The following is an 18,662-nucleotide window of genomic DNA, read 5'->3' as shown; positions in this document are numbered from 1 at the left end:
GGATTGGGGCTAAGAAATGAAAGAGGAAGCCGCCTGGTAGAATTTTGCACAGAGCACAACTTAATCATAGCTAACACTTGGTTTAAGAATCATGATAGAAGGTTGTATACATGGAAGAACCCTGGAGATACTAAAAGGTATCAGATAGATTATATAATGGTAAGACAGAGATTTAGGAACCAGGTTTTAAATTGTAAGACATTTCCAGGGGCAGAAGTGGACTCTGACCATAATCTATTGGTTATGACCTGTAGATTAAAACTGAAGAAACTGCAAAAAGGTGGGAATTTAAGGAAGTGGGACCTGGATAAACTGAAAGAACCAGAGGTTGTACAGAGTTTCAGGGAGAGCATAAGGGAACAACTGACAGGAATGGGGGAGAGAAATACAGTAGAAGAAGAATGGGTAGCTTTGAGGGATGAAGTAGTGAAAGCAGCAGAGGATCAAGTAGGTAAAAAGACGAGGGCTAGTGGAAATCCTTGGGTAACAGAAAAAATATTGAATTTAATTGAGGAAAGGAGAAAATATAAAAATGCAGTAAATGAAGCAGGCAAAAAGGAATACAAATGTCTCAAAAATGAGATCGACAGGAAGTGCAAAATAGCTAAGCAGGGATGGCTAGAGGACAAATGTAAGGATGTAGAGGCTTATCTCACCTTGGGTAAGATAGATACTGCCTGCAGGAAAATTAAAGAGACCTTTGGAGAGAAGAGAACCACTTGTATGAACATCAAGAGTTCAGATGGAAACCCAGTTCTAAGCAAAGAAGGGAAAGCAGAAAGGTGGAAGGAGTATATAGAGGGTCTATACAAGGGCGATGTACTTGAGGACAATATTATGGAAATGGAAGAGGATGTAGATGAAGATGAGATGGGAGATACGATACTGCGTGAAGAGTTTGACAGAGCACTGAGAGACCTGAGTCGAAACAAGGCCCCGGGAGTAGACAACATTCCATTGGAACTACTGACGGCCTTGGGAGAGCCAGTCCTGACAAAACTCTACCATCTGGTGAGCAATATGTATGAAACAGGCGAAATACCCTCAGATTTCAAGAAGAATATAATAATTCCAATCCCAAAGAAAGCAGGTGTTGACAGCTGTGAAAATTACCGAACAATCAGTTTAATAAGCCACAGCTGCAAAATACTAACACGAAGCCGACCTCGGGGAAGATCAGTTTGGATTCCGTAGAAATACTGGAACACGTGAGTCAATACTGACCTTACGACTTATCTTAGAAGAAAGATTAAGGAAAGGCAAACCTACGTTTCTAGCATTTGTGGACTTAGAGAAAGCTTTTGACAATGTTGACTGGAATACTCTCTTTCAAATTCTAAAGGTGGCAGGGGTAAAATACAGGGAACGAAAGGCTATTTACAATTTGTACAGAAACCAGACGGCAGTTATAAGAGTCGAGGGACATGAAAGGGAAGCAGTGGTGGGGTAGGGAGTAAGACAGGGTTGTAGCCTCTCCCCGATGGTATTCAATCTGTATATTGCGCAAGCACTAAAGGAAACAAAAGAAAAATTTGGAGTAGGTATTAAAATCCATGGAGAAGAAGTAAAAACTTTGAGGTTCGCCGATGACATTGTAATTCTGTCAGAGACAGGAAAGGACTTGGAAGAGCAGTTGAACGGAATGGATGGTGTCTTGAAAGGAGGATATAAGATGAACATCAACAAAAGCAAAACGAGGATAATGGAATGTAGACGAATTAAGTCGGGTGATGTTGAGGGTATTAGATTAGGAAATGAGACACTTAAAGTAGTAAAGGAGTTTTGCTATTTGGGGAGCAAAATAACTGATGATGGTCGAAGTAGAGAGGATATAAAATGTAGACTGGCAATGGCAAGGAAAGCGTTTCTGAAGAAGACAAGTTTGTTAACATCGAGTATTGATTTAAGTGTCAGGAAGTCATTTCTGAAAGTATTTGTATGGAGTGTAGCCATGTATGGAAGTGAAACATGGACGGTAAATAGTTTGGACAAGAAGAGAATAGAAGCTTTCGAAATGTGGTGCTACAGAAGAATGCTGAAGATTAGATGGGTAGATCACATAACTAATGAGGAGGTACTGAACAGGATTGGGGAGAAGAGGAGTTTGTGGCACAACTTGACCAGAAGAAGGGATCGGTTGGTAGGACATGTTCTGAGGCATCAAGGGATCACCAATTTAGTATTGGAGGGCAGCGTGGAGGGTAAAAATCGTAGGGGGAGACCAAGAGATGAATACACTAAGCAGATTCAGAAGGATGTAGGTTGCAGTAGGTACTGGGAGATGAAGAAGCTTGCACAGGATAGAGTAGCATGGAGAGCTGCATCAAACCAGTCTCAGGACTGAAGACCACAACAACAACAACAACAACAATAGTAAACTGTGCAACTGTTTGATCCCGGTAACATGTTTAGGCTGCATAGCGATGAAACGCACTTTCAGAGATACTCATTATGTATAAAATCCGATTGGTAATTAGTTTGAAATACGTAGCTTTCGGGGGAATATCTAGAGTATGTGGAATAAGTGCCGAAGGGAATCATTTAAAAGGAAACTCTGATTACTGTGCCTTTACTACGTTGATTCACGGTCTGCTCAGATTACATTAATAGTAAAATTTATAAATCCTTCAAATGTGTAAGTCAGGCGTAAACGAAGTTGTAAGAGAGCACCAGCAAGGAAGATCTCAAATCTGATGAGCTGAAAATATTGAATCCATGTGTTAGGTGACTGTTTAGCTATTTAATACTGCAAGCCCAATCCCTGTTGTCCTACAGAGAAGAGAAGCTCCCCATCAGATCATGCAATTTAAGAAAAACAATGTCACGCTATGGAATGTCTTTATGACACAAAATTATTAAGAGTGACCCAATCAACATGAAAATACTGGTACGACACCACACATGGGTACAGTAATGAAGGCGCTCACGTAACTTTAAAAGAAACTGTCACCATAAAAATTCGGTTTATTACCGTAAAGGTCAAACAATAAATTTACTCACCGAATTAAGTATGTAACATTTAATACATGAATGGAGGACTGTCATTAGGAAATATAGCCTCGGCACAGATAGGTGGTCACTTGAAAGCATACGGTGAAACTACATCGTTGATATCGCCAATGATTGTGTAAATGGTTAGTGCTTTAATGAAAGAACCCAGAATACTCGTAATAAGAACACACACTGGCAGAAAAGGCAAATTTCGACTAGTAGTCAAAACGTTCTCGATCCCTCGTCTGAACATCGAACTGCTTGAAATTTGCATAAACAGTTGTCAGCAAATCGTGGCCGAAGATTTCCGGAGTAAGAAGTCACTCTCATTCTGCCAATATCCATGTCGAAAAGGGAGAAGGAGTGGACAGCGGTTCAGAGCACTCACTTGTCCTTGGGATGGGAAACTACTGCTAAAAGTAGAAGGAATCGGCAATGATCATGGCATGAGGATGCAGAAGGAAATGAAAAACATTGCACGAAAGACACATAATGTGTGCATGTGGTCTGTATTGGGAAAAAGTTAAATGATGATCTCTCCACTGACTGTAGATTTTGAAACAGTTCACCATTCGAATCTCCGGGAAGATACTGCCAAGGAGGAGGGGACCATGAGAAAGAGACTGATTAACCAACAAAAGGACTGTGATCTACGAGTCGGGGCGTTGAATGTCAGCTGTTAGAACATTGCAAGGAAGCTAGAAAATCTGAAAAGCGAAATGCTAAGGCGCAGTCTAGATACAGTGGGGGTAATTGAAGTGAAATGGAAAGAACCCAAGTACTTCTGGCCAAATGAGAATATAGTAATAAGAAAATAAGAACAGCAGCAGAAAATTATATAACGGAAGCAGGATTCCTTATGAATAGAAAGGCAGGGCAGAGAATGAGTAACTGCGAATGGTAAAGCGACAGAGTTGTTCTCATCAGAATCTACAGCAAACAATGGTTCAGGTGTACATTCTGAAGTCAGAAGCAAAACATGAAGAGATATAGAAAGTACATGATGATATTAAACGAGCAATTCAGTACGTAAAGAGAGATAACAATCTGATAGTTTTGGGGGACTAGAATGCTGTTACTAGGGAACGAGTAGAGGAAAGGGTTACAGAAGAATATCGGCTAGTAACAGCGAATACTCTTTTCAAGAGTCACAAGGGGAAGTGTTATACTTGGTAAAGGCCGGGAGATATGGGAAGAGCGCAGTTGGATTACACCATGGTGAGGCAGAGATTCCGGAAGAAGATATTGGATTGTACGGCGTACACAGGACCGGATATACACTCTGATAACCAATTTGAAATGATGGAGAGTTGACCGAAATTTAAGAGACTACACAGGAAGAATCAATACACAAAGAAGTGGGATGCTAAGGAATGAAGAGATACGCTTGAAGTTATCCGAGGCTATAGCCACTGCTGTAATAAATAGCTCAACAGGCAGTTCACACGAAGAGGAATGGACATCTCTAAATAAAACGTCCAATCACAGAAGTTGGGAAGAGAAACATAGGTAAAAGGAAGGTAATTGTGGAAAGACGATGGATAACAGAAGAAATACTTCAGTTGATCGACGAAAGAAGGATGTAAAAGAGCGATCAGGGCAACTCAGGCATACAGAAACACAAGTCAATTAGGAGTATAAAAAATAGGAAATGCATGGAAGCTAAGGTGAAATAGCTGCACGAAAAATGTGATGAATCGTAAACTAAATGATTGTTCTGAAGTACACATTCCGCATGTAGAAAAGTCAGAACCACATTCGCTGAAATTAAAAGTAAGCGTGTTAACATAGAGTGCAATGAGGTTGCCAGTGTTAAATGCGGGGGAAAGAGTGGATAATAGGAATGAGTGCATCAAAAGCCTCTGTCAGGTTGAGTACTTTTTTGATGACATGGTAGAAAAAGAAACAGGAGTCGATATGGGAGAAATAAGGGATGAAACAGCAGAACTGGAATTTGGAAGAGATCAAGTTAGGCAGAAGGGATGGATAAAATTCCGTCGGAGTTTCTATAATCGTTGGGGAAAGTGGCAACAAAACGACTGTCCACGTCAGTGTGTAGAATGTATGAGACGGGCGATATAGGATCATATTTGCGGTAAAACAACAACACTATGCCGGAGACAGCATGAGATGACAAATCCGAGAATTATCTCACAATCAGCTTAACAGCTCATGCATCTACGTTCTTGACAAGAGTAATATACAGAAGAATGGGAAACAAGACTGAGAATCTGTTAGACGAGGAACATTTTGACTTTATGGAAGGTAACGATAGCAGAGAGATAGTTCTGATGTTGAGCATGATAATGGAAGAGCGCCTGAAGAAATATCGAGATACGTTCATGGGACTTGTTGACCTGGAAGAAGAGTTCGACAGTGTCAACTGGTAAAGATGTTCGAAACTCTGAGTAAAATAAGGGTACTAGTACATACAACATGTACAAGAGCAAAGAAGGAATAATAAGAGTGGGAAGTCAATAACGAAGCGCTCGGAATAAAAAGGGTGCATGACAGGGATGTAATATCCCCCACCCTCCCCTACCCCTTACTGTTCAATCTGTACATCGAAGAAGCAATGACGGAAATAAAGGAAAAGTTCAAAAGCGGAATTAAAATTCGATGTGAAACGATATCAGTGATAAGATTCACTGGTGACCATGTGGGAGTGAAGAAGAATTGCAAGATCTACCGAATGGAGCGAACAGTCTACTTAATACAGACAATGGATTAAGAGTAAATCGAAGAAAGACCAAAGTAATGAAATATAGCAAAACTGAGAAAAGAAAGAAACTTAACATTACGATTGTTGGTCATGACGTAGATGAAGCTAAGGCAGTAATGAAGCTAGGCGGTAAAATTACCCATGACAGTTGGAGCAAGGACGACATCAAAAGCAGGCTAGCACTGGTAAAAAGGGTATTCCTGACCAAGAGACCCTACTAGTATCAAACATAGGCCTTCACAGGAGGAAAAAATTTGCGAGAATGTACGTTTGGCGTATAGCATTGTATGGTAGCGAAACGTCCACTGTGGGAAAACTGGAACAGAAGAGTATCGAATCATTTCTGATGTGATGCTACAAATCAACATTCAAAATTAGGTGGACTGATAATGCAAGGAGTGAGGAGGTCCTGCTCAGAATTGGAGAGGAAAGAAGTGTAGAAATCACTGACAAAAAGGGACAGAATGGTTGGACAACTGTTAAGACATCAGAGAATAGCATCTACGGTACTACAGACAACTGTAGGCGGTAAAAATTGCAGAGGAAGACAGATATTGCAATACATCCAGGACATAACTCAGTATGTAGGTTGCAAGTGCTACTCTGAGATGAAGAGGTTGGCACAGGAGATGATTAGTGGTGGACCACATCTTGCAATGGTTAATTAATGATGATCTGATGCGGGGAGAAAGGCAGAAAATGTTGCCCACTCCACGACCAGTTTCTAAGCGTGGCTAGTCGAAAGGCTTGTACATGGACATGTGTGGATATTGTGCCTTATACTGAAATAATCATTGTGAGCCAATAAGAGTCTAGATTACTAGGATTTTAAACATTGTGTGGCTGCAGAGAAATTGCCAGTCTCAATGATTTACCACTCTGAAGTCTACTCCTGGCTTCGATTTCATCTTTCTTTAAGGGATTTCTCCTAATGTCAAACACAAAGCAATTTATGGGAAACAGTCCACCCATGAGTAGCGTGGGGCGAAATGTGATTTGGAAAATTCTCTTATTTAAACCTGCTCAGTATGGCTGCTTTCAGCTCTGAAGAAGATTATGACTTTTAGGCCTTTTAAGTAAGTTTCCAAGCCAGCTAATAATAGCTGCAATGCTGCCATAAATAACAGCTCCCCTTACCATAATAAAGGAAGAGAGCAGAACAAGTAGTTAGCTGAGAAATCATTGGCAGTATTGAATAATATCCGCAATTACGATGCAGCGTGAAAGAATCAACTGTTATTGGCATGTTACATCATAAAATATGTCGCATGTCAGTTTGGACAAATTATAATGTAACACATGTAAAAAAAGAAGGATAGCCCTGTATTAATGTTAATCAGATTTGAAGAAGTACCATTTCTGATGGCACATGGTCCACGGTGGCATGAACAGAAGAGAGAAATCCAATTCAAACATCACCAACGAGAATTGTTCCAAAAGAATTCCACGACTCGAAAGCAAAAACGTTTCTGAAAGGTTAAGGAAATAAATTATTTTCCTAACTCAAACAAGCATGTATCCACACCAACCAAAACACAAAGATGTACCACAACACGTTCAGAATAACATCGTGCTTACCTCAACAACATCTGGACGAAGAGAGTGGATCCTGTACCAGCCAAAGACCATTGTTGTGCGATATGCTGATTTTTCAACGGAGGTGGGGTGAGTAGCTACCGACTCCTGCACACTGAAGAAAGGGAAATGCTCTGACTCGCAGAGAATTACATTTTGTTAACCATTTGAAAGGCCCAAACAATGGCGGTTGCTGTGAAGACTGTTTTTTTTTTTATTAAAGGGAGTAAGGCGGTTCTCATTGCCAATGTTTCTATGAGAAACCAATGACAACACTTTGAGTGAAAAACAAAGTCATTGCTAAACCTGTCTGGAGAAGCATAACGAGGTTGCACAACACTACCAGAGGACATAAGGTAGTCTCTCATCCCCTCACTGACAGGTTATAACACACACACCTCTGCATTCAAACTTGCATAGACTACTTTGGTGTGTGGAATGGATGTGACAAGGATGCTGGTGATTACAAAAAATAAATACTGTCTAGCCATATGTATTTTGTTCCCAACGGAGTACAACACACAGAGAAACCAACTGCTATACAAATCTCTACCAAAAATAAAATAAAATAAAATAAAAATAAACTTAAAAATTCCGAGCTTAGATAGTAATTTTTCATGGTTCCCTCTTGAATATTGTACATATTGCCTATTACCCTTCTTGTCATATAACTTAAACGCATTTTTCGCTGAATTTCGAAGATTTTACACTTTCGAATTCTATTTTTACATCCAAAAACCCTACTGATATGTCTTGCCTCCAGTATAGAGCACAATATCAGAAATTTCTCTCTGATGCGTCGAATTGATAGTCACCTAACAGAACCTCAGCTTTGATTTCCACAGAAATTAGTATTATTAATTTTTAACTCTATGTAGTTTTACATGTACATTCCTTGGGATTCATTGGGATTGTGGGGATGATATTCTTCCGTAAGTTTGGTGGTACGCCTTCACAGATTCTACATACGAGTTCGTGTGATAGCTTGTTTTGCTATGCCCCTCAACGATTTTACAAATTCCGAAGGAATATTATCTGTGCCCTCTGCCCTGTTTGATATGTCTCCCAAAGCTCTGACGTACTTCCCCAACAGCTTCCCTTTCTTCTTCTAATACTTGAGCATGAAGTTCATCACCCTCAACGATCCAAACAGTGTTCTGTTTCTACCTATCCGCTCTCTCCTCTGCGTTAAATAATGGAATCCCCATTGTATCCTTCATGTCAACGACCTCACTCTTAATATCACCGAGAGGTATTTTAACCTTTTTTGAATGCTGAATCTTCATATGAGTCCTGCAGATGTTTCCTTACTACCATGCAGTTCCAAGTAACATGTATTGCGGAGTTTTTGTATTCTTTCTTTTTTCGATTGAAGTATTCTTTTCTTATAGATCAAGTAATTAGTGTGTGCACTGAAAATGTCCACTAATGTCCACTGAAGGTTATTTCTAATTAATTAATATGTTCTAGAGGATTATGTTTTAGTCTATTAGTAGTACATTGGCATTCAATTATTCAGGTGGCAATGCAATTATATATTTGTGCAGTCGGTCTCCGAATACGATAAGGTTAGTCATACAACCAGCCATCGTAAAGAGAAAGAGATTATATGTGCACCATGCTACACTTACGTCTATTTTTACCCCATGGATAAATTAAAGTTTCTTTAATAAGTGACTTTCTTCTTGGTGACTTCCTTCAGAAACAGGAGCAATTCAGGAATTATCTGTCTCGTAAACAGGACGATTTTTCAAGGAAATCTTATATTTTCCTTATGTTCCCTAGTACCAAAGCACATTTGCATTCAGGAACGTTGTTCTAATTAACAGGAAATTTTGTTTTCCAGTGAAGGATTCTCTGACATGTATTTTTTTCGTACTGGAGTCCTCATTTACTATGTGCTGTACGCCAATAATTGTGTTATCATTTGGAAAGCAGGCAAAGAGGAGAAAGTATTTTGCTTGCTCAAAGACAGGTCATTAGTCCCCTAGAACTTAGAACTAGTTAAACCTAAGGACATCACACACATCCATGCCCGAGGCAGGATTCGAACCTGCGACCGTAGAGGTCTCGCGGTTCCAGACTGCAGCGCCTAGAACCACACGGCCTCTTCGGCCGGCTGCTCAAAGAAACTAGCCAATATTAATGGTACATATCAAAGAGGTGTAAGTGTGTGTTCTCTTGTAGGCTGAAGTTGTAGTCCAGCTGATTACTCATGGTAGTAAGCGATTGGAAGAAAACACTCAGTGCGGTAGCGTTCTCGCTTCCCATGCCCGGGTTCCCGGGTTCGATTCCCGGCGGGGTCAGGGATTTTCTCTGCCTCGTGATGACTGGGTGTTGTGTGGTGTCATTAGGTTAGTTAGTTTTAAGTAGTTCTAAGTTCTAGGGGACTGATGACCATAGATGTTAAGTCCCATAGTGCTCAGAGCCATTTTTTGAAAACACTCATTTTATTCTATGAAAATGGAAGAGAAATGGTTGAACAATAATTCATAATAAGAGCCAGAGCCCTGACAAACCTGGTCAAGAGGCTTGGAATACGATTTAAACAAACTTGTGTCCGGATAAAAGATTTACATTTACGTCAGTCTTACCGTGATTGCCAAAGGCTATTGCCACACAGACAGGAAATACTATAGGAGGTATGGATTTTCATCTGTCACCAGGGTTGACCACATGCTGAACCCCTAGTTGCAGAAAATTTTCAGACTGAAAATAGCAGCTACTGAATACCGTTAAAAATGACGCGACTTGCCTTACAGTTCACCCCACTGATGGGACTGGATCTAACGATAGTCATTATACAAAATTGTTAAGGCTTTCGTGGCCACCTGTTGACAAACTGCCTATTGGCTTCTGTCTCGGGTTCTTCGGCCGACGTTCGTCTCGTGATTTTATTGACGTTTCGCCAGCAAGAGTGGCTGGGATTGTCAAAGCTTCACCCTCCATTGCCGGTGATGTAATGGAGCCGAGCTCGCGGCCGCTGACTATATGTACCTGGCGCGCCAACGTCCGATGACTTCTCCGAAGTCATTTCTGGTACAGTTCTCCTCTTGCTTCTTTTCTGGCTCGAGTGGCATGATTAATACCCTCGTAACGCGAGCAGGATGAATCTGTTAGCCGCAGCACCTCAGGCGTGAAATGAAACACCTGGAAAGCGTTCTGAGGAGCAATGGGTACACCACAAATTATATTAGAAGTGTTACAGAGCCAAACACTCGGCGAAGTAAGAAATCAGGAAAAGAAATGTAGGGTATGGTGTTCCTGCTATATATTCCCAGAGTGACGGACAGAATTGACCGTATATTGTGCAAACACGGCGTAAAGACGATTTTCAAACCGACAAGGCAGATCAAAGATTGTCTTAGATCGGCAAAGGAGGAAACGGACCCACTTGCAATGTCGGGAATATGCAACGTATCATGCACATGCGGTAAAGTTTATGTCGGAATGCCTGGACGATCAATCTACACCCGGATCAAAGAACATAAGCGACATTGGAGATTGGACGTGGTAGAGAAATTGGCCGTGGCAGAGCACGCGCTGATTGAGACCGACCACGTAATAAAATTCGCCGACAAGGAAGTTCTGGCTGTAGAAAAGCACTATCACACCCGCTTGTTCAGAGAAGCTGTACAAATACAAAAACACGGGAATAGCTTCAGCAAAAAAGAAGAAAGCCTTAAGATAAACGGATCCTGGCTTCCTGTGCTGCAGCGAACGATCGTCACAGGTAACAAGAGGAGAACCGCACCGGAAATTACCGCGGAGAAGGCCTCAGACGTTGGCGCGCCAGGTACATATAGTCTGCGGTCGCGATCTCGGCTCCAATTTACCACCGGCAATGGAGGGTGAAGCTTCCACAACGCCAGCCACTCGTGCTGGCGAAACGTCAGTAAAATCATTTGACGAACGTCGGCCGAAGAACCCAAGGCAGAAGCCAATAGGCAGTTTGTCATATCGTATACATATGGCTGCAGAAGTGGTTGCAAAATCAACCAGGGGCTCTGTATCAACACCCTGCGTTCCATCTGTGTACGAGTTCAGTTCAGTCTGATCATAACCTCTCGTTTCTGAAGTAAAGTGTGAGTATGAAGACCACGAGATTGCATGGGAATGGGCGTTTCAGTGAAGTAACTTTCGACAGTAGGTTTCTAACAGTACACTTCTCTGCGATTTTCAGGGTCAAATAATTTTGGTTGTCTCATTAATAAATGGTACGAGTGTGACCAATAGGATGTCTTAAAAAACGCTGGTCTCTCTCTCCTTCACTCTAATTTCTGATGGTTAATCAGTTACAAAATTCATTGTACTTGACGCAGCTAAACCTCCTTTCTCCGTCTCTCTGTCCACGTGTGTGTGCTGGCGAAGAAAGGATGGACCTGTATAAGCGCAGCGGTATTTCTTACTACCACTTCTAAATTATTTACATTCACCGATGGTAGCTGTTTCTACAGTTCCTTAAACATTTTTCCTTGCAGGATTTGAACATGATAGCGGTGTCTCACAATCTTCAAAGGTGCCCTAAACTTCGCTGTTCCCATTCCATTCTCTCACATGCTATCTTAAAGCCGTTTGTATTCTCTCTCACATGTTGTCTTAAAGGCGTATGTACTTGGGAGATTTCTGACAGCCTGTCATAGAATACACAGAAGGAGCTCTTCCAGCACTCTGCCAAAAGAGTACCCATCCACAGACCAAACACACCTCTTTAAAAACTGTCTTCCTTGCCGCAGCACAGCCTAGAGATACAATCTGCGCTGTTACAATTAGCGTGTCCGACACAAAGTCAGCTTTTCTCGAAGCTCGGTCTATTCTGACTGACGGAGTAACTCCCTGGCATCCATGGGAGTGCCCCAGCAGGCCTTCTGTGAATTCCGCTGGTGTTGTTTCCTCTGACAGTTTATGAGCCTTGGCACGTCCAGTCATCTACATTCAAGTGCATCCAATTCAGTATAGGAAATTCTACACAGTTAAACAATGGCAATGGGTGGCACTAACTCATAATTCATTTATCGGTGGACGTTAATTTATTCTGATTATTGTTTTTTTTATTTTTTATTTTGGTTTTTCCATCAGTTACGGGATAGTTTACGAAAAAATGGTCATACAACGATGTACTAAATTATTTCTTCCTCAAGGTTTCGGCTCCTGTTGTTTCTTACTCCTCAGACTGTCTTTCGACCAGTCCCACGTGACCCATTTTCCGGATTTCTTTGTGTTCTTTACTAGGACCACCTAAAAGTGAATTTCAGCAACTTTGATTTAAGCCAACCATTTTTTATCTGATGAAAGTGAATGAGGGAGTCTTAGTGTGATATTTTACCTACTGTGAACGAATTTTAATTAGTGATAAACATTCCTAAACAGGAAATAAAGTGAAGTAAAATAAACTTAAATGGGTCTGAATTACATGCTAAGTAATATATATGAAGAAAGTACAAAGAAAACTACTACTATCATGTTGCTTACAAACTAGATATTCTACAGACGCCATTTCTCCACAATATCGTCTAATAAGAAGAAGACATCAACAAAAATCTCATTGTGCACAGCCCCTCTCTATGTAAGTTGCCGATTTATTGTTATTTTGCTTCACAGAGTGGTTGTGATGTAAGAAACTGTTCCAGTAATGCTGCTCCTGATTCATGACGGAGTGTTTGTTCCAAGAAATGTATTGTGATTACGTGTTGTGTGTACGTGTAACCCCACCAGGGTAACCGAGAGCGCTAAGGCGCTGCTTCCTGGACTCGGGTAGGCGCGCCGGCCCCGGATCGAATCCGCCCGGTGGATTAACGACGAGGGCCGATGTGCCGACCAGCCTGGATGTGGTTTTTAGGAGGTTTTGCACATCCCGCTAGGTGAATACCGGGCTGGTCCCTATGTTCCGCCTCAGTTACACGACTCGCAGACATCTGATCACATTCGCACTATTCCACGGGTTACACTCGACGCAGACAGTTGCGGTACACTAATTCTGTCCCGGGGGGTACAGGGTGGCGGCAGGAAGGGCATCCAGGCATCCAGCCACCCCTTAAACATTAACATGACAACTCCGATTAACGATGGCTGACCCTGCGTAACTGTGGGACAAGGCTCAAGCGATAGATAGAATAGTTGTGTGTAGGTGTAGTTTCAGCACTTCCAGGAAATGTATTGTGATTAAGTGTTGTGTGAACGTGCCGTTGCAGTACGGGGAGAGGAGGCGCAGCTCGGCGCTGGAGAGTGGCGGACTGACGCCACGGGCGGCGCGGCGGCTCGCCGAGCACTGCTACAGCAACCCACAGCAGGTGAGTCAGTGGCTGCAGCAGCAGCAGCGTTAACAGTCCGGCTGGCGCCAAAGTCTCATAACGTCATCATACGAGATTTATCGCCGTAAATGTAGCAACTGCGCACTATATGAAAAAGATGTACTTACGATTTTATTTAGACTATGTCATTGCAGTTATGGAACACACGGTCGAATATGTTTTATGACCCGAAGATATCTGAATCTGACCGTAGTCGATAGTCTGAACAAGTAATAATACCGCTATGATGCAGTTGCTAACACTTATGAAGGCTGTGCAACACCACCTATAGAAAAAATAGCCTCGTAAATTTTAATCATTGAGCTGCGACACACAGGTGTGGATGAGAACAGGGCCTGGTTTGACTGCAGTTGTAAAACTACTGTAGACTTGTGTACACCAGCATAAGTAGGTATGGACCACAGAGGTTTCCCTAGTAGCTTTGGTCCGTTAAGCTCGTACCCGCATTACCTGTACATTTGGTGTTTTGCATACCTTCTGGGGGTTATCTCACAACGATCACCGTCTTTACATATGCGATTAGAGTCTTAGTGAGTTTGCCTAAACCCGGAAGCGGTGAACCATCTAGATACTGAGTAAGGATACATAAATGGCCGAGTAGCTTGCAAAACATTTTTACTCTTTGGTGTTATCCCCATTGCCTGTTACTCAAGAATAAGTAATAATTGTAGCAAAAAAGGAATTGTTAATGTTTAATTCATGTTTTATTCAAACATTGCTGTTTTGTAGTGTGAAACAGAAGGATGTAGTAGTAAATATCAAGAAAACAACGCAGATTTATCATATAGTGCTAGAAAACGCAATTTCCTCGACAAAAAGGCAAAATAGAGAAAAAGTCAAAGATGGCTTTGATATTCGTCGAACTTACATAAAACATGTTTCAAACAGCTTTCGCAATTATTACAGGAAACTCTCGCCTTTGATCATGAGGAAGAACGTTACCTTGAGTACAAAATGACAAAGATAATTATACATATTTTTCATTATTTGTGTTTACATCAAAAGTATTTACTTTGTTTAGATAAAAGCGCAAATGTTATGCGATCAACGAATTTTTGTGGCTTCTAATATGCAGTTTATATTCTGTAAGAATATAAAATATACAATGGACTAACACTGAATGATGTTCGGTTCTAATTACAGGCAAAAAAGCAACCAAAAAACAAAGAGAACTAGTCGGCTCTCATTTTCTCTCTTACACTTTCATTTATGTTTCTTTCCCTATCAATTCTACCAATTCTGTTGACAGTCCTACCATTTACTACGTCATTTATGTTATTTTGCTACAGTGCAACTCTAGTTTCAACAGATAAGAGGACACGACATGCACGAGGCTGGATACACGAACACCGACCGTTCTCTAGGGGGTAGCAGCGTCTGGGAGCAGGCTGCTTTTTCCGGCAGGCGATACTTTCACATTCTGCAATTGGTAGAAACGAGAGGCCACGTAGTAACGTCGCTTGCAGAACGGCAGGAACGGGAAGTGTTCGTTACCGGTTGTATTACTGCCACTGGGATAACCCAACAGCCGGCCGCGGTGGTCTTGTGGTTCTAGGCGCTGCAGTCCGGAACCGTGGGACTGCTACGGTCGCAGGTTCGAATCCTGCCTCGGGCATGGATGTGTGTGATGTCCTTAGGTTAGTTAGGTTTAAGTAGTTCTAAGTTCTAGGGGACTGATGACCTAAGATGTTAAGTCCCATAGCCATATCAACCATTTGATAACCCAACAGCATCGGCGTTGGAGGACCCTGATGAGGCCCCAACGAGGTGGAAGCTCAGCCGCTCAAAATTCATTTCATAGCTGCAAAATCCCCCCCATGAACCATGGACCTTGCCGTTGGTGGGGAGGCTTGCGTGCCTCAGCGATACAGATGGCCGTACCGTAGGTGCAACCACAACGGATGGGTATCTGTTGAAAGGCCAGACAAACATTTGGTTCCTGAAGAGGGGCAACAGCCTTCTCAGTAGTTGCAGGGGCAACAGTCTGGATGATTGACTGATCTGGCCTTGTAACATTAACCAAAACGGCCTTGCTGTGCTGGTACTGCGAACGGCTGAAAGCAAGGGGAAACTACAGCCGTAATTTTTCCCGAGGACATACAGCTTTACTGTATGATTAAATGATGATGGCGTCCTCTTGGGTAAAGTATTCCGGAGGTAAAATAGTCCCCCATTAGGATCTCCGGGGGGGACTACTCAAGAGGATGTCGTTATCAGGAAAAAGAAAACTGGCGTTCTACGGATCGGATCGTGGAATGTCAGATCCCTTAATCGGGCAGGTAGGTTAGAAAATTTAAAAAGGGAAATGGATAGGTTAAAGTTAGATATAGTGGTAATTAGTGAAGTTCGGTGGCAGGAGGAACAAGACTTTTGGTCAGGCGATTACAGGGTTATAAATACAAAATCAAATAGAGGTGATGCAGAAGTAGGTTTAATAATGAATAAAAAAATAGGAGTGCGGGTTAGCTACTACAAACAGCATAGTGAACGCATTATTGTGGCCAAGATAGACACAACGCCCATGCCTGCTACAGTAGTACAAGTTTATATGCCAACTAGCTCTGCAGATGATGAAGAAATTGATGAAATGTATGACGAGATAAAAGAAATTATTCAGATAGTGAAGGGAGACGAAAATTTAATAGTCATGGGTGACTGGAATTCGTCAGTAGGAAAAGCGAGAGAAAGAAACATAGTAGGTGAATATGAATTGGGGGGAAGAAATGAAAGAGGAAGCCGCCTTGTAGAATTTTACTCAGAGCATAACTTAATCATAGCTAACACTTGGTTCAAGAATCATAAAAGAAGGTTGTATACCTGGAAGAATCCTGGAAATACTAAAAGGTATCAGATTATATAATGGTAAGACAGAGATTTAGGAACCAGGTTTTAAATTGTAAGACATTTCCAGGGGCAGATATGGATTCTGACCACAATCTCTTGGTTATGAACTGCAGATTGAAACTGAAGAAACTGCAAAAAGGAGGGAATTTAAGGAGATGGGACCTGGATAAACTGAAAGAACGAGAGGTTGTAGAGAGTTTCAGGGAGAGCATAAGGGAACAATTGACAGGAGTGGGGGAAAGAAATACAGTAGAAGAAGAATGGGTAGCTCTGAGGGATGAAGTAGTGAAAACAGCAGACGATCAAGTAGGTAAAAAGACGAGGGCTAGTAGAAATCCTTGGGTAACAGAAGAAATATTGAATTTAATTGATGAAAGGAGAAAATATAAAAATGCAGTAAATGAAGCAGGCAAAAAGGAATACAAACGTCTCAAAAATGAGATCGACAGGAAGTGCAAAATGGCTAAGCAGGGATGGCTAGAGGACAAATGTAAGGATGTAGAGGCTTGTCTCACTAGCGGTAAGATAGATACTGCCTACAGGAAAATTAAAGAGACCTTTGGAGAGAAGAGAACCACTTGTATGAATATCAAGAGCTCAGATGGCAACCCAGTTCTAAGCAAAGAAGGGAAGGCAGAAAGGTGGAAGGTGGTGGTGGTGGTTGTTAGTGTTTAACGTCCCGTCGACAACAAAGGTGGAAGGAGTATATAGAGGGTTTATACAAGGGCGATGTACTTGAGGACAATATTATGGAAATGGAAGAGGATGTAGATGAAGATGAAATGGGAGATACGATACTGCGTGAAGAGTTTGACAGAGCACTGAAAGACCTGATTCGAAACAAGGCCCCGGGAGTAGACAGCATTCCATTAGAACTACTGACGGCCTTGGGAGAGCCAGTCCTGACAAAACTCTACCATCTGGTGAGCAAGATGTGTGAGACAGGTGAAATACCCTCAGACTTCAAGAAGAATATAATAATTCCAATCCCAAAGAAAGCAGGTGTTGACAGATGTGAAAATTACCGAACTATCAGTTTAATAAGTCACAGCTGCAAAATACTAACGCAAATTCTTTACAGACGAATGGAAAAACTGGTAGAAGTGGACCTCGGGGAAGATCAGTTTGGATTCCGTAGAAATGTTGGAACACGTGAGGCAATACTAACCTTACGACTTATCTTAGAAGAAAGATTAAGAAAAGGCAGACCTACGTTTCTAGCATTTGTAGACTTAGAGAAAGCTTTTGACAATGTTGACTGGAATACTCTCTTTCACATTCTAAAGGTGGCAGGGGTAAAATACAGGGAACGAAAGGCTATTTACTATTTGTACAGAAACCAGATGGCAGTTAAAAGAGTCGAGGGGCATGAAAGGGAAGCAGTGGTTGGGAAAGGAGTGAGACAGGGTTGTAGCCTCTCCCCGATGTTATTCAATCTGTATATTGAGCAAGCAGTAAAGGAAACAAAAGAAAAATTCGGAGTAGGTATTAAAATTCATGGAGAAGAAGTAAAAACTTTGAGGTTCGCCGATGACATTGTAATTCTGTCAGAGACAGGAAAGGACTTGGAAGAGCAGTTGAACGGAATGGACAGTGTCTTGAAAGGAGGATATAAGATGAACATCAACAAAAGCAAAACGAGGATAATGGAATGTAGTCAAATTAAATCGGGTGATGCTGAGGGAATTATATTAGGAAATGAGACACTTAAAGTAGTAAAGGAGTTTTGCTATTTAGGGAGTAAAATAACTGATGATGGTCGAAGTAGAGAGGATATCAAATGTAGACTGGCAATGGGAAGGAAATCGTTTCTGAAGAAGAGAAATTTGTTAACATCAAGTATAGATAACTAGTATGGACAAGAAGAGAATAGAAGCTTTCGAAATGTGGTGCTACAGAAGAATGCTGAAGATAAGGTGGGTAGAACACGTAACTAATGAGGAGATATTGAATAGGATTGGGGAGAAGTTTGTGGCACAACTTGACTAGAAGAAGGGATCGGTTGGTAGGACATGTTTTGAGGCATCAAGGGATCACAAATTTAGCATTGGAGGGCAGCGTGGAGGGTAAAAATCGTAGAGGGAGACCAAGAGATGAATACACTAAGCAGATTCAGAAGGATGTAGGTTGCAGTAGGTACTGGGAGATGAAGAAACTTGCACAGGATAGATTAGCATGGAGAGCTGCATCAAACCAGTCTCAGGACTGAAGACCACAGC

At 41.6% G+C, this 18,662-nt stretch overlaps 1 protein-coding gene across 1 annotated transcript in view; it reads left to right on the top strand.

The window, feature by feature from the left end:
- LOC126236780 (uncharacterized) overlaps positions 1-18,662 on the top strand; it is a 70,576-nt gene that overhangs the window by 39,252 nt on the left and 12,662 nt on the right. Inside the window, exon 3 of the mRNA XM_049946362.1 lies at positions 13,480-13,578. Coding sequence (XP_049802319.1) covers positions 13,480-13,578 — 99 coding nt within the window. The remainder of the gene's footprint in view (positions 1-13,479; positions 13,579-18,662) is intronic.

Source organism: Schistocerca nitens, chromosome 1 (assembly GCF_023898315.1).
Source record: "Schistocerca nitens isolate TAMUIC-IGC-003100 chromosome 1, iqSchNite1.1, whole genome shotgun sequence".
Classification (NCBI taxonomy): Eukaryota; Metazoa; Arthropoda; class Insecta; order Orthoptera; family Acrididae; genus Schistocerca; species Schistocerca nitens.
The sequence above is the reverse complement of the archived record's forward strand: the minus strand, read 5'-3'. Positions and strand labels throughout refer to the sequence as shown.